At 49.7% G+C, this 16,642-nt stretch overlaps 1 protein-coding gene across 1 annotated transcript; it reads left to right on the top strand.

The window, feature by feature from the left end:
* The first annotated feature begins 9,564 nt into the window (after positions 1-9,564).
* Positions 9,565-14,666, top strand: APOBEC3C (apolipoprotein B mRNA editing enzyme catalytic subunit 3C). The gene is given in 4 exon segments (NM_001345963.1): positions 9,565-9,786; positions 11,152-11,308; positions 13,613-13,892; positions 14,117-14,666. Coding segments are annotated over 4 exon segments (573 nt in total). The 5' UTR covers positions 9,565-9,769; the 3' UTR covers positions 14,236-14,666.
* Positions 14,667-16,642: the final 1,976 nt, after the last annotated feature.

Genomic DNA, 16,642 nt, shown 5'->3' with positions numbered 1-16,642 from the left:
TGTGCTGCTAGACACCCTGGTGTCAGTATTTGAGCTAGATTCCTGTTCTTGCTGGAGTAACATTGCTATTGCTCCTAAATCATTCACATGTTAAAGACAAAATCATAGTGTGAATTAGGCACACTTAGAACTCATTGATCTTTTTTCCTTTTTTTCTTTGAGATGGAGCCTCGCTCTGTTGCCCAGGCTGAAGTGCAGTGGCACAATCTCGGCTCACTGCAACCTCTGCCTCCTGGATTCAAGCAATTCTCCTACAGCAGCCTCTGGAGTAGTGCTCTAACAAATGAACTGAACCCAAAGAGTGGGTCATGGGAACCTCAACTTGAAACCTGTTGGTCAGACACTCCAGGGGTCTGGGCTTTCTACTGGTATCTAAAGCAGGGGCAATTTTGGGGACTGTGCCCTCAACCTGTGAGATCTGACACCATCCCAAGGTAGTGCTGGATGTGACTGAGAGGACACCGGTTGGTGTCTGCTGAAGAATGGATTGCGTATTTGTTGGTGGGAAGAAATCCCCCACATTTGGTCACAGAAGTCTTCTGTGTTGATTGTTGTTGTGTTGGTGCGAGAACAGAGGAAAAATATGGCTTGAGTTTGTGTTTTTCTACACACTCAGTTTCCCACGCTCTCTTAATTCCCAGCCGTTGCTTTTGCTTATTGCTGAGGTCTCCTGGCCAAAGCTGAACACCTCTTCACAAGACTTCGCTGGGAGCCTTTCTGTGGTGTGTCTGTCTGACCCTGACCCATCTGAAGCTTTCTTTAGGATGTTAGGTACATAATCTCTCTTTGACCATGGTTTGAACTCCCAGTCACCAATTCTAGGGCAGATGGAAAAGTCTTGGTTGGCCTTCTAGCACACTTACATAAATAGTCCATAAAAGTAAAAATCACGCCGGGTGCGGTGGCTCACGCTTGTAATCCCAGCTCTCAGGGAGGCCAGAGGCAGGAGGACAGCTTGAGCCCAGGAGTTGGAGACCTGCCTGGGCAATATAGCGAGACCCTGTTCTCCACAAAAAGGAAGAAAAAAAAGGCAGAAAAAAAACTGTAAAAGTAAGAATCACCAAAACTGACTCAAAATGAAAAAAAAAATCACTCAATGAGGTCGATCATCAATGAGGACACTGAAAAGGTAACCAACCCTTACCTAACCTCAGGCCTTGATGGTTTTACTGGCAATTTACACCAAATTGTCAATGAACAAATCATTCCACATTACAGAAACTATTCCAGAGAAAAGAAAATGATGGGAAGCTTCCCAAATCATGACCCAGGATTATCACAACCCTGATGCTACAACTGGGCGAAAATAGAACACAATTTTTAAAAAACTATAATTCATGAGTAACTTCAATCAAAGAGACATGGCAGCCCAGGATCTGAAGAGTCCCTGACTAAAAAGGCATTACATCCAGCCAGGCGCGGTGACTCATGCCTGTAATCCCAGCACTTTGGGAGACTGAGGTGGGCGGATCGCCTGAGGTCAGGAGTTCAAGACCAGCCTGGCCAACATGGTGAAACCCCCCTCTCTAGTAAAGACACAAAAATTGGCCAGGCATGGTGGTGCATGCCTGTAATCCCAGCACTTTGGGAGGCCAAGGTTGGCAAATCACCTGAGTTCGAGACCAGCCTGGTCAACACGATGAAACCTCGTGTCTACTAAAGATAACAAAAATTTAGCTGGGCACGGTGGCATGTGCCTGTAATCCCAGCTACTAGGGAGGCTGCGGCAGGAGAATCGCTTAAACTGGGGAGGCGGAGGTTGCAGTGAGCCAAGATTGTGCCACTGTACTCCAGCCTGGGTGACAGGGTGAGACTCCACCTCAAAAAAACAAAAACAGAAACAGAAAACAAAAATTAGCCAGGTGTGTTGGCAGGCACCTGTAATCCCAGCTACCAGGGAGGTTGAGGCAGGAGAATCACTTGAACCTAGGAGGCAGAGGTTGCAGTGAGCTGAGATCACGCCACTGCACTCCAGCCTGGGTGATAGAGCGAGACTCAGTCTCAAGAAAAAAAAAAAAAGACATGAAATCTGAAGGCCCCAGAGCTGATGGCTTCCCAGAGCTGGGCAGGTCTACACTCCCTCAGCCTCAGGACCAAGTGTCCGTGTGTTTGAGTGACAAGGGGCCTCAGAAGCTACATGTGGGAGTCCTGAGACTTCCACTCTGTGCTGCTACACACATTGTCCCATCTGTCCTGTATCTTTTCTTAAAGCCAAGGAAATGCATACTGGGTGAAGACTATCATGTCTCTTTTGATAGTGAATCCAAACCACAAGCCAGTACTACTTGTCAAACAGAATCATGTTACAACTATATCAGTTGATTAAAAATATAAAAACTGGCTGGATGTGAAGGTGAACACCTGTAATCCCAGCTACTTGGGAGGCTGAGGCAGGAGAATAGCTAGAATCTGGGGGGGGGGGGGGGAGGTTGCAGTGAGCTGAGATCGCGCCACTGTACTCCAGCCTGGGCAACAGAGCAAGACTCCATCTCAAAAAATAGAACAAAATAAAACAAACAAAACAAAATAGTGTATTAGAAGATGCAAAGACAGCTTAGAAGCTATCTTAAGAGCTTGAAGCGTGCTGCCAAAGAAAGTATTCCCAGTTCAACAAAACTCTTAGCGAGCTTTCTTAATCTCATAAAAGGTTTCTAGATAAAAGGTTTGTCTACTACAAATAACAGAAAAATGGGCAAAGGATATGCATAGGCAATTTATAGAAGAAATGAAATAAGCAATAAAATAAGCAAAATTGAACAGCCTTATTAATACACAGGTAAACACTAGTGAGAATATCAACTGGGAATATCACTTTGGAGAGTGTGGCAGATACTAAAGGCGGGCTCACCCAAATGAATGAAAATAAAATGTAATGCAAATAGTAACCAAAAGAGAGCAGCAGATATCAGATAAAATATATTTTAACCAGATGTAGTGGCTCACGCCTGTAATCCCAGCTACTCAGGAGGCTGAGTTGGGAGGACTGCTTGAGCCCAGGAGTTCAAGACCAGCCTGGGCAACATAGTGAGACCCCATCTCTTAAAAAAAAATTGAGTTTAAATGAAGAAAGTTTATAAGACATGAATAAATACTTTTTTTTTTGTTTTTTGACAGAGATTCACTCTTGTTGCCCAGGCTAGAGTACAATGCCGCGATCTTGGCTCACTGCAACCTCCACCTCCCAGGTGCAAGTGATTCTCCTGCCTCTGTCTCCCAAATAACGGGGATTACGGGCGTGCACCAGCACGCACAGCTAATTTTTTTGTATTTTTAGTAGAGACAAGGTTTCACCATATTGGCCAGGCTGGTCTCAAACTCCTGACCTCAAGTGATCCTCTCGCCTTGGCCTCCCAAAGTGTTTGGATTACAGCTGTGAGCCACTGTGCCCAGCTGGACATTATATATTAATAAAAGTTTTAAGGCATCAAGAAGTATAACAGTTATAAAAATTTACACACCAAGGCAAGGCGCATTGGCTCATGCCTGTAATCCCAGCAATTTGGGATTTGAGGTGAGCTGATCATCTGAGGTCAGGAGTTCGAGACCAGCCTGACCAACATGATGAAACCCCGTCTCTACTAAAAATACAAAATTAGCCGGGCATGGTGGCGCATGCCTGTAATCCCAGCTGCTTGGAAGGCTGAGGCAGGAGAATTGCTTGAACCCAGGAGGCAGAGGTTGCAGTGAGCCAAGATCTCGCCATTGCACTCCAGCCTGGCCGACAGAGAGAGACTGTATCAAAAAAAAAAAAAAAAAAAAAAAAAAAAAAAAATTTACACACTTAATAACAGATCCTCAAAATATATGAGGCAAAAATTAACAGAATTGAGGGAGAATTAAAGTTCTACAATAATTGGAGACTTCAGTGCTCAATGTTCAATAATGGACAGAACAACCAGATAGAAAAAAAGGAAGGAAATAGAGAACTCAACACAATAAGCCAACTAGATCTAACAGACATATACAGAACACTTCACCCAGTAACAGCAGACAGCTACTGTGGAAAACAGCATGGCGGTTCCTCAAAAAACTAAAAATAGAATGGCCAGATGATCCAGCAATTCCACTGCCGGGTGTACACTCAAAAACATTGAAAGCAGAGTCTCAAAGAGATATTTGTACACCCATGGAAGCAACCCAGGTTTTCATTAATACGTGAATGGACAGGCAAAATGTGGTCTACACATACAATGGAGTGTTATTCAGCCTCGAAAAGGAAGGAAGTTCTGACCCATGCTACAACATGGATTAACCTTGAGGATATTATGCTGAGTAAAATAAGCCAATCACATAAAGAGAAATACTGAATGATTCCACTTATATGACGCACTTAGAATATTCAGAATCCCAGCACTTTGGGAGGCTCAGGTGAGCGGATCACCTGCGGTCAGGAGTTTTTTGTTTGTTTGTTTGTTTGTTTTGAGACAGGCTGCGTCGCCCAGCCTGGAGTGCAGTGGCGTGATCTCAGTTCACTGCAGCCTCCGCCTCCCGGGCTGAAGCAATTCTCCTGCCTCAGTCTCCCAAGTCTCCCATGCCCGGCTAATTTATTTATTTGTTTATTTATTTAACTTTGAGACAGAGTCTTGCTCTGTCTCTTAGGCTGGAGTGAAATGGCGCGATCTCGGCTCACTGCAACCTCCATCTCCTGGGTTCAAGCAACTCTTCTGCCTCAGCCTCCTGAGTAGCTGAGACTACAAGCGCCCGCCACCACACCCAGCTATTTTTTTTTTTTTTTTTTTTTGTATTTTTAGTAGAAACACGGTTTCACCATGTTGGCCAGGATGGTCTCGATCTCCTGACCTCGTGATCTGCCCGCCTCGGCCTCCCAAAGTGCTGGGATTACAGGAGTGAGCCACCGCGACCAGCCAAGTAGTTTCTTTTTTTTTTTTTTTTTTTTTTTTTTTTTTTTTTGAGATGAAGTCTCGCCCTGTCGCCCAGGCTGGAGTGCAGTGGCGCAATCCCCTCTCATTACAAGCTCCGTCACCTCCCGGGTTCATGCCATTCTCCTGCCTCAGCCTCCCTAGAAGCCGGGACTACAGGCGCCCACCACCACGCCCGGCTAATTTTTTTGTATTTTTGGTAGAGACTGGGTTTCACCGTGTTCGCCAGGATGGTCTCTATCTCCTGACCTCATGATCCACCAGCCTCGGCTTCCCCAAGTGCTGGGATTACAGGCGTGAGTCACTGCGCCCGGCCAGTAGTTTCTTATAAAACTAAACATGTACTTAACATACAGTCCAGCAATTGCACTATTGGGCATTTATTCCAGAGAAATGAAAACTTGTGTTCACATTTTTGAAAAAACAACAAAAACCTGTGTTCATTGCAGCTGTGTTCACAATAGCCAAAAACAGCAACCAATCTAAACGTCCAGTGGGTGAATGGTTCAACCTGCTGTGGTACATCCATGCCATGAATCGTGCCCTGCAATGGAAACAAGCAACCTATGGAAACCAGCAACAATTCAGATGAACCTCAAGGGTATTATGCTGAGTGAAAAACGTCAATCACGAATGATTCCATACACACATTCCATGTATAATCATATACTGATGATTCTATATAAATCAAAAGAAATCATATCAAAAGATCCCATATATAAATATTCTAGATATATATTCCATACAATCATATACTAAAGATCCCATATATATAACCTTATTTTTTATATTTATTTTTATTATTTTATTTTATGTTATTTTGAGATGGTGTTTCATTCTTGTTGCCCAGGTTTGAGTGCAATGGCACGATCTGGGCTCATGGCAATCTCTGTCTCCCAGGTTCAAGTAATTTTTCTGCCTCAGCCTCCCGAGTAGCTGGGATTACAGGCAAGCACCACCACACCTGGCTAATTTTATACTCTTTCTTTAGTAGAGACGGGGTTTCTCCATGTTGGTCAGGATGGTCTCGAACTCCCAACCTTAGGAGATCCCCCCATGTCAGCCAGCCAAAGTGCTGGGATTACAGGTGTGAGCCACTGCACCCGATCTATTTTTTTTTTTTTTTTTTTTTGAGATGGAGTCTTGCTCTGTCGCCTAGGTTGGAGTACAGTGGTGAGATCTCCACTCACTGCAGCATCCACTTCCCGGGTTCCAGCTATTTTCCTGCCTCAGCCTCCCAGGTAGCTGGGACTACAGGTGCATGCCACCATGCCTGTTTTTTTTTTTTTTTTAGTCGTGACGGGGTTTCACCATGTTGGTCAGGCTGGTCTTGATCTCCTGACCTCAGGTGATCCACCCTCCTCGCCTTCCAAAGTGCTGGTATTACAGATATGAGCTACCGCAATCAGCCATTTTTAACCTTCTTCAAATAAAATTACACAGGTGGAAAAAGTTTTTCTTTTCTTTTTTTTTTTTTTGAGACAGGGTCTCACTCTGTCGCCCAGGCTGGTGTGCAGTGATGCAATCATGACTCAAGTAATCCTCCCCCCTCAACCTCCCTAGTAGCTGGAATTACAGGTGTGCACCACCACATCTGGCTAATTTGTTTTTGTTTTTGTAGAGACAGGGTTTCACCATGTTGGCCAGGCTGGTCTTGAACTTCTGATATCAAGTGATCCGCCCGCCTCGGCCTCCCACAGTGCTGGGATTACTGGTATGAGCTACCACACCTCACCTGAAAACGTTTTCAAAATAATAAAATGGGCTGGGTAAGTGGCTCACGCCTGCAGTTAGAGGCCTGGAGACCTTAAGTAAACTACTCAAGGTCACACAGTAAGGAAGGGGCGGATCTCAGAGTTGCCTGGCTGCAAAGCTGATGTCCCTTCCCCACTGTGCGTTAACTGCTGTGTTACAGCTGGGTTTGAGGATGCCTCCCTGGTCTAGGGTTATTATTACATTTTCTTTTACAAAGTGTGTTTCTGATAAACGGAATTGATTATTTTCCACCGATGGTCCTTTGTCCATCTCTTTCTGATGGCAACAGAAAACTTCACCTTCAAGGGGTGCGCCTCTGCCCACCGCCTCACTGTCTGAAAAGTAAGGAGCGCCTCTGGCCAGCCGCCGCATCGTCTGGGAAGTGAGTAACGCCTCTGGACGGCTGCCGCATCGTCTGGGAAGTGAGGAGCACCTCTGCCTGGCTGCCCCACTGTCTGGGAAGTGAGGAGCATCTCTGCCTGGCAGCCCAACTGTCTGGGAAGTGAGGAGCGCCTCTGCCCAGCTGCTCCACCGTCTGGGAAATGAGGAGCGCCTCTGCCCAGCCACCCCCATCGTCTGGGAAGTGAGGAGCGCCTCTGCCCCACTATCTGGGAAGTGAGGAGCGCTTCTGCCTGGCTGCTCCACTGTCGGGGAAGTGAGGAGCACCTCTGCCCAGCTGCCCCACCGTCTGGGAAGTAAGGAGCGCCTCTACCCCGCTGCTCCACCATCTGGGAAGTGAGGAGCGCCTCTACCCCGCTGCTCCACCATCTGGGAAGTGAGGAGCGCCTCTGGATGGCTGCGGAGCAACCCTCCAGCTGTGAAGTGGCAGCCCTGTGTGTGATCTTTCTGCCCTCCCCAAGTTTCCATTTTCGACAGTAAAATGTACTTTTAAATTAAAATATTTATATTGGGGAAGAAGCAAGAGAGAGAGAGAGAAAGAAAGAAAGAAAGAAAGAAAGAAAAGAAAGAAAGAGAAAGGAAGGAAGGAAGGAAGGAAGGAAGGAAGGAAGGAAGGAAGGAAGGAAGGAAGGAAGGAAGGAAGGAAGGAAAACGTCACCTTCCAAAAACAACTACTAGGAGTCTGCTTTGTGCAGAGGTAGGACAAGCTTCCATGCAGATAGGGGCGCTGCTGCACCCCCTCCCATCCACGCATCCTCCTCCCTATCTGCCTTCGGGTGGCAGCCAGAGGAGTTCAGAGCCTCTACAGAGAGCACAGCTTCTCCAGCTGGACTGAAGGGGGCCTGCCCCTCCACACCTGTGGGTATTTCTCGAAAGGTGGAGATGAGAGACTGAGAAAGGAAGTAAGACACAGAGACAAAGTATAGAGGAAGAAAAGTGGGCCCAGGGGACTGGAGCTCAGCGTACGGAGGACCGGCACCAGCACTGGTCTCTGAGTTCCCTTAGTATTTATTGATCACTATCTCTACCATCTCGGTGAGGGGGACGTGGCAGGACTATAGGGTAATGGTGGGGAGGGGCTCAGCAGTCCCTGATGTAGGGTCTGGCCCTATGGGGCTTAGCAGGTATTCTCCCCGTGTGGAGACGAGTGATTGTAAGAAATAAAGACACAAAACAAAGAGATAAAGAGAAAACAGCTGGGCCCGGGGTACCACTACCACCAAGACGTGGAGACCGGTAGTGGCCCCAAATGGTTGGGCGCACTGTTATTTATTGCACACAAAACAAGGGGGCAGGGTAAGGAGGGTGAATCGTCCAAGTGATTGATAAGGTCAAGCAAGTAACGTCATCATAGAACAGGGGACCCTTCCCTATAGGTAGTCAAAACAGAGAGGGAAGGCAGCATACATCAGCGTTTTCTTCTATGCACTTATCAGAAAGATCAGACTTCAAGGCTTTCGCTATTTCTTCTACCACTATCTTCTAAGAACTTCAAGAGGAACCAGGAGTACGTGAGGAACATGAAAGTGGACAAGGAACATGACCATTAAAGCACAGCACTACAGGGAGGGGTTTAGGCCTCCGGATGACTGCAGGCAGGCCTGGATAAGATCCAGCCTCCCACAAGAAACTGGTGGAGCAGAGCGTTCCCTGACTCCTCCAAGAAAAGGGAGACTCCTTTTCCCGGCCTGCTAAGTAGCGGGTGCTCTCTTGGCAGTGGCGTCACCACTTGACCAAGGAGCCTTCAAGTGGCCCTTACGCAGGTGGGACAGAGGGCTCACCTCTTGTATTCTCGGTCACTTCTCACAACACCCCTTCAGCACTTGACCATATACCCACCAGTTATATAATAATATTGATATTACTCTTAATAAAGGAGCGTAATATTAGAGTAATAAAGAGTAATATTAAAAGCTAATGATTAATAATGTCTATACTAATGATTGATAATGTCCATGATGATCTCTATATCTAATTTGTATTATAACTATTCTTATTGTAAGTATATGCTTTACTATACTGAAACAGTTTGTGCCTTCAGTCTCTTGCCTCAGCACCTGGGTAATCCTCCGCCCACACCTCTGAGGGGCTGAGCTGCGCCCCACCTTCTGGAAGCTGGGAGGTTGGAAGAGGGAAGGCATGCAATGGACCCAGCACACAGCTGGGAACTCGAGGCACACCTAAGCCTTCATGTGTGCTGTGCGGTGTCCACACTTCCTTCCCCACTGGAGTCTCAAAACCTCCCCTCACTCAACAGGGAGGTGCTGCTCAAAGTTCTGGGCACACATTAGGGCTGGGGAGGGGGCGGTGGAGAGGGGGCTCCAGCCTGTCCATCCACCAGGCAAGGGGGCACCTGCCCCTCTCTCAGCCTGGTCTGGACCCGCCTCCCAGGCTCTGGCTGCAATGCCTTTCTCTTTCTCTTTCTCTTTGCAATTCCGTTGGGTCCTGCCCAAGACGGATAAAGACAGAGCAGCCTGTCTTTATCCGAGGTTCCTCTGCCAGTGGGAGGGACCAGAAGAAAACCAGAAAGAGAGCCAGAGTCAGAGAAACGTAAAGCACCCCAGGGCCTCCCACACCAGTGCCTGAGCAGGAATGGGGAGGGGCCATGACTCACAGGGCCCGGGGAGGTCACTTTAAAGAGGGCTGCCCAACTGCAAGGACTCTGCAAACAGGAAGAGAAGTCACAGCACTTCAGAAAAGAGTGGGACTGGACAAGCGTATCTAAGAGGCTGAACATGAATCCACACATCAGGTACCTCTGCCCGCTCTGTCTGCCAGGCCCCTCCTGCCCCTTCCTGCCTGGTGGTCCTGCTGGGTCTCAGCCCTGGCCTCCCCCTGCCCCAGCCCCACCTCTGGGCTCCCTCCCCTCTGTCTCCCCCGCCGCCCCCTCTCCCAGCCAGGTCCTTGCCCTGCTGTGTGGTCGCCCCACTGCTGCTTCTGAATGGGCCACCTTCCCCACCTGCACCAGCCCAGGCCCCCTGCTGAGACTCTCCCCAGAAAGGCACCACCAGGCTGGTGCTCCCCGCCCTGGGAGGGTGCTCCCTCTGTGTGCTTCCCACCATTCCTGAGCTCAGGAACTGGGAGAATTGAACCAAAGGATGATTGGAGCAATCAGGCATTTTGTTCTCAGCACTTTGATGGAATTTCTGTAAGATTTACTTTGTTTCAATACAAAGTCTTAAGAGAGGGTGTGGGGGAGGGAATGGTCTCCGCACCAGAAAATAAGTCATTTCTTCCAAAGATGCCTCCAGTGTGAGCAGAGGAGGATGCACATGACCCAGACACAGGCTCCTCCTTCGTGAGCACCATTCCTCTTTTAAAATGACCCCTGTAACATGGAATGTAGAAAAAATATGATAATCAGGAGAAATGCTCTTATTTTACGCAGGGCACGGTGGCTTATGCCTGTAATCCTAGCACTTTGGGAGGCTGAGGCGGGTGGATCACTTGTGGTCAGGAGTTTGAGACCAGCCTGGCTAACATGGTGAAAGCCCGTCTCTACTGAAAATACAAAAAATTAGCCAGGGGTGGTGGCATGCGTCTGTAATCCCAGCTACTTGGGAGGCTGAGGCAGGAAAATCCCTGAACCTGGGGGCTGGAGGTTGCAGTGAGCCGAGATTGTGCCACTGCACTCCAGCCTGGGGGACAGAGCGAGATGCCATCTTAAAAAAATAATAATAAATAAAGGTATCCTTGGCCTGGGGAATTCGGTGTGATATCATCATTGGACAGGTGAAATGGGAGGAAGGAATTGAGCTAAAATGTTCAAGCAATTATTTCAGGGTGAAGAGTTTTATTGTCTGTTGCATTTTCCTAATGGGTTGGGAGATGTGTGGTAGAAAAACTGGGAGGTTGAGGGTGTCCCACTGGTAGCCCCAGAGCTGGGGTTCCAGCTGGGAGAGGTCACTGCAGCCCTGCTGGCCCTACCAGCATCGCCTCCTCTTTCTCTGTCCCAGTCTTCCTGCCTGGGAAAGCAGCAGACGTTCTCAGAGCTGTGGAGGGATGGGGGAGGCCCAGAGCCCAGGGCGGTCCAGGGAGTGGTGTTCAGTGGACATCAGCCCCCAGGACTCCGGAGGGGGGGGGTCTCTGCATTGGGGTTTCTCTCTTGTGCCCTCAGAAACCCGATGGAGGCAATGTATCCAGGCACATTCTACTTCCACTTTAAAAACCTATGGGAAGCTGACAATCGGAACGAAAGCTGGCTGTGCTTCGCCGTGGAAGTTATAAAGCACCACTCAACTGTCTCCTGGAAGAGGGGCGTCTTCCGAAACCAGGTAGCACCAAAGTCCTAGTTACACCCCAAATAGGAGCTAAGCAGCTGGGAATGCAGAAAACACGAGAAGTGACGTGCCCGGCGTGGGCTCTCCTGTGTGTACTTCCCTGCCACATGTCTTTTTTCTTTCTTTCTTTTTTTTTTTTTTTTTTTTTTTTTTGTCACCCAGACTGGAATGCAGTGGCGTGATCTCAGCTCACAGCAACCTCTGCTTCCCGGGTTCAAGCGATTCTCCTGCCTCAGTCTCCCGAGTAGCTGGGATTACAGGTGCCTGCCACCACACCCAGCTAATTTTTTTGTATTTTTAGTACAAATGGGATTTCACCATGTTGGCCAGGCTGGTTTCGAACTCCTGACCTCAAGTGATCCACCAGCCTTGGCCTCCCAAAGTGCTAGGATTACAGGCGTGAGACACCATGTCTGGCCTCCTCCCCACATTTTTTTTTTTTTTTTTGAGACGGAGTCTTGCTCTGCCGCCCAGGCTGGAGTGCAGTGGCCGGCTCTCAGCTCACTGCAAGCTCCGCCTCCCGGGTTCACGCCATTCTCCTGTCTCAGCCTCCCGAGTAGCTGGGACTACAGGCGCCCGCCTCGTCGCCCGGCTAGTTTTTTGTATTTTTTAGTAGAGACGGGGTTTCACCGTATTAGCCAGGATGGTCTCGATCTCCTGACCTCGTGATCCGCCCGTCTCGGCCTCCCAAAGTGCTGGGATTACAGGCTTGAGCCACCGCGCCCGGCCGTCCCCACATTTTTTAAGTCCGTGGCCCAGATCTTCCTCCCTGACTCTCCTGTGATCAGATCTTGGAGGGGTTTTGCTTCTTCCCGAACGGCCTTGTTTAGCGCCCAGCACCCTCACTCTTGACTTTGTTCCCCAAAATCTTATCATGGAGCTGTGCATCCAGCAGTCCTCGGGAAACAGCAGCTGTGGGAAGCAAGGGGTGTGGTGTCCAGCTCTGTGTCTGGGCCAATCACTGCTGGGCTTGTGGGGCCGCCCCTGCCACTGCCCTGATTCCTCAGCAGAAGGCAGGCAGGGAGCAAGGCAGACCCCAGAGGGCCAGGCATAGCAGGGGCTGTGGATGCCTGGTGAATGGATACCTGGGAGAAAAGATGGCAGAATTCACACATGAGTCTATGAGACAGGGAAAGACTCAATAAAATAAAGAAGGAAGGGGCTGGGCACGGTGCAGTGGCTCATGCCTGTAATCCCAGCACTTTGGGAGGCCGAGGCAGGCAGATCATGAGGTCAAGGGTTCGAGACCAGCCTGGCTAACATGATGAAACCCCCATCTCTACTAAAAATACAAAGATTAGCCAGGTGTGGGGGTGGATGCCTGTAGTCCCAGCTACTCAGGAGGCCGAGGCAGGAGAATCGCTTGAACCTGGGAGGCAGAGGTTGCAGCGAGCCAAGATTGTGCCACTGCACTCCAGCCTGGGTGACAGAGCAAGACTCCATCTCAGAAAAAAAATAAAAATAAAAGAATAAAGAAGGAAGGAGAAGGATAGAACAAGGGAAACTCAATGAATAAAACACCCTGGGGCCTACTATGTACCCAGAAAAATGAAAAGTAAAGAAATAAGGCCGGGCGCGGTGGGTCAAGCCTGTAATCCCAGCACTTCGGGAGGCCGAGACGGGCGGATCACGAGGTCAGGAGATCGAGACCATCCTGGCTAACACGGTGAAACCCCGTCTCTACTAAAAAATACAAAAAACTAGCCGGGCGAGGTGGCGGGCGCCTGTAGTCCCAGCTACTCGGGAGGCTGAGGCAGGAGAATGGCGTAAACCCGGGAGGCGGAGCTTGCAGTGAGCTGAGATCCGGCCACTGCACTCCAGCCCGGGCGACAGAGCGAGACTCCGTCTCAAAATAAAAAAAATTAAAAAAAAAAAAAAAAAGAAATAAAATAAGGCCATGCATGTGGTTTACCCTCATAGTCCCAGAGCTTTGGGAGGCTGAGGCAGGAGGATCGCTTGAGCCCAAGAGTTTGAGATGAGCCTGGGCAACATGGTGAAACCCCGTCTCTACAAAAATTACAAAAATTTAGGCAGGTGTGGCGGCACACACTTGCAGTCCCAGTTAATTGGGAGGCTCAGGTGGGAAGATTCCTTGTGCCTGGGAGGTCAAGACTGCAGTCAGCCCAGATGGCACCACTGCACTCCAGCCTGGGCAACAGAGAGAGACCCTGCCTCAAAAATAAATAAATAAGGAAACGCCCCGGGGCTCTGGCCCACCTTCTGCTCCCACTGCCCCACCCCTGCACTCCTCCTGCTCCTGGTCTAAGCTCTCCTGACCTCCTCCTCCTCCTTCCCCAGGTTGATCCTGAGACCCATTGTCATGCAGAAAAGTGCTTCCTCTCTTGGTTCTGCGACAACACACTGTCTCCTAAGAAAAACTACCAGGTCACCTGGTACACATCTTGGAGCCCTTGCCCAGAGTGTGCAAGGGAGGTGGCCAAGTTCCTGGCCAGGCACAGCAACGTGATGCTCACCATCTATACCGCCCGCCTCTACTACTCCCAGTATCCGAATTACCAGGAGGGGCTCCGCCGCCTGAATGAGGAAGGGGTCCCTGTGGAGATTATGGACTACGAAGGTGAGATGTGGGGAGGCTGAGGTAAGTGGGTTCGGGAGGGACAGCATGAGGGGCAGGTGGGTCTCCAATGCCGTGGGGCAGGGCAGTGTCCCCTGGGAGTCTGTGGGGATGGAGCTAGTGCCCACTGCAACTGGCAGCCAGGAAACCTGGCCTGGGAGGGGAGGGACCAGGGCCTGGAGAGAAGCCTGCTGGGCCCTCACTGCTTTCTCTTCGTTTTTTCTCAGATTTTAAATATTGTTGGGAAAACTTTGTGTACAATGATGGTGAGCCATTCAAGCCTTGGAAGGGACTAAAAACCAACTTTCGATCTCTGACAAGACGCCTACGGGAGATTCTTCAGTGAGGGATCTCCCCGGGCCTCATGGTCTGTCTCCTCTAGCCTCCTACTCATGCTGCGGGGGCCTCCCCTCCACCCTGGACCAGCTCTGTTTCTGCCTGGTCATCCTGAGCCCCTCCTGCCCTCAAGGCCATTCCACAGTGCTCCCCTGCCTCACCGCTTCCTCCCCACTCTCCCAGGCTCTTCCTGCAGAGGCCTCTTTCTGCCTCCATGGCTACCCATCCACCCGCTCAGACCCCATTCCTCCAGCCTGCGTGCTCCTAACCTAGCTCTTCCCATCTCCCCAGCATAACCAAATCTTACTAAACTCAACCTAGGCTGGGCATGGTGACTCACGCCTGTAATCCCCCAGCACTTTGGGAGGCAAAGGTGGGAGAATCGCTTGAGCCCAGGAGTTCGAGACCAGCCTGGGCCACAAGACAAAACCCCATCTCTACCAAAAAAAAAAAAAAAAGTTAGATGTGATGGCATGCACCTGTAGTTTAAGCTACTTGGAAGGCTGAAGTGGGAGGATTACTTGAGCCCTGGAGGTGGAGGTTGGAGTGAACAGAGATCGCACCACTGAACTCCAGTCTGGGCAGTAAATCGAGACCCTGCCTGAAAATAAATCAATAAATAAACTCAACCTAAATGGGTGTGAATACATGTAAATTGAATACCAGAAGTTTTGATACACATCCTTTGTAAATTTCATCCTATGAATTGGGTCATTCATGTCCTACCCAGCTAAAACAGGGGCCAGGAGCCAGGGAGGAAAAGCAGTCAGGCCACACACCATTGCTCCCAAAATGGACTTCTCTGCAAGCCTGACTCCTGAAACTGTGCGTTGTACCCTGAAACCAGCTTTATCCACAGCTTCTGCGATAAATGGCTGTAAGTCTTGGACTCCTTGCTCCCAAAGCAGCGACTCAGCAGTGGAACCTCCCAGCTCCCAACCCTTCCTAGTGCCCGTGAGCTTTCCCAAAGGGCAGGAGAACATTTCTCCTTCTATAATTGCCTTCTCTCTGTTCTCCCGACACGGTGAACACCATCCGGACTGCGTGTATGTCCCAAATTACAATTCTTTCTTTGCTAATGAAATACGCAATTTAGAGGCTCTTCTCCACACTTTAAATTTGACTTGACATTTTCAAAGCAGATGTAAGTTATTAGAGAATGAGACTCTATAAAAATGACCCTTCATGCTCTGGCCTCCATAGAAGATGCCCCGGGCCAGGTGCCCACACGGCAGGCATTTATTTTCTTGCAGATCTGGAGGCTGCAGGTCCAAGTTCGAGGATTGGGTGGAGCTGTTTTCTCCGAGGTCAATTCTCCTGGCTGGCAGGGAGGCTCTTCCAGCCGTGTCCTCTGTGGCCTTTCCTCTATGCACCTGCACCTCTGGGGTCTCTCTGCCTCCAAACATCAAATATCAACCTTTTTTTTTTGAGACAGAGTTTTGCTCTTGTTGTCCAGGCTGGAGTGCAATGGCACGATCTCGGCTCACTGCAACCTCTGCCTCCCGAGTTCAAGTGATTCTTATGCTTCAGCCTCCCAAGTACCTGGGACTAAAGGCATGCATCACCACACCCGATTAATTTTGTAGTTTTAGTAGAGAAGGGATCTCACTACATTGGCCATGCTGGTCTCGAACTCCTGACCTCAAGTGATCTGCCTGTCTCGGCCTCCCCAAGTGCTGGGATTACAGGTGTGAGCCACTGTGCCCGCCTGGGATCATATGTTACATGCATATTTGTTCGATAAGCCTGGACTGCAACCACCTACATGAATATTCATAGCTCCTCCTGTAGCCTGTTGAATATGTATGTTTAGCCAATCTCTTCAGCATAAAGCTCCTGCCCCAACCCCTCCTGCTTCTAAATGTCTGTATCTGGTGTTTCCCAGAGGCTGCTTTTCCCAGGCTGTGGGATGGCCACCTTGCAGGCTATCACCTTTATCAAGAAATAAAGTGTTCTTTGCAAATGTATACCTTGTGTAATTTTTAGGTCACCGCACCATGGGAGCACGCTACCAGGAGAAGGGAGCTGTGAGACCCACAGGGAGGCTCCAGACAGGCTGGCCTGGGACACCAGCCGCTGCCCTTCCATGACTTGGGGACAAGAGAGGGCAAAAGTTCATCCCACCAGGGAGCAACTCTGGGCAGGAGATGGGGAAGGAGGAGAAGCAGAAAGGAAAGAGCTCAGTTTGGGGGCGCGCATGACATCCTGGTGGGACATCTGAGGCCCACACCCACCTGCTGTCCCCCACTCCTATGGTGTCCTCCTAGTGTGAAGGCCTGGGGGCAGGCAGACGCCATGCCCTTCACTCTCCCTCCCTGTCCCCATGGCTCCTGGGTGGGGGGCATCTCTGGGTTGATCCCTGAGAGCAGGATCTGGGAGTCCCTGCAGAGGCATCAGCCTGTCTGTCTTGATGGTAG

Source organism: Rhinopithecus roxellana, chromosome 13 (assembly GCF_007565055.1).
Source record: "Rhinopithecus roxellana isolate Shanxi Qingling chromosome 13, ASM756505v1, whole genome shotgun sequence".
Taxonomy (NCBI): Eukaryota; Metazoa; Chordata; class Mammalia; order Primates; family Cercopithecidae; genus Rhinopithecus; species Rhinopithecus roxellana.
This window is presented reverse-complemented; position numbering and strand designations above follow the sequence as displayed.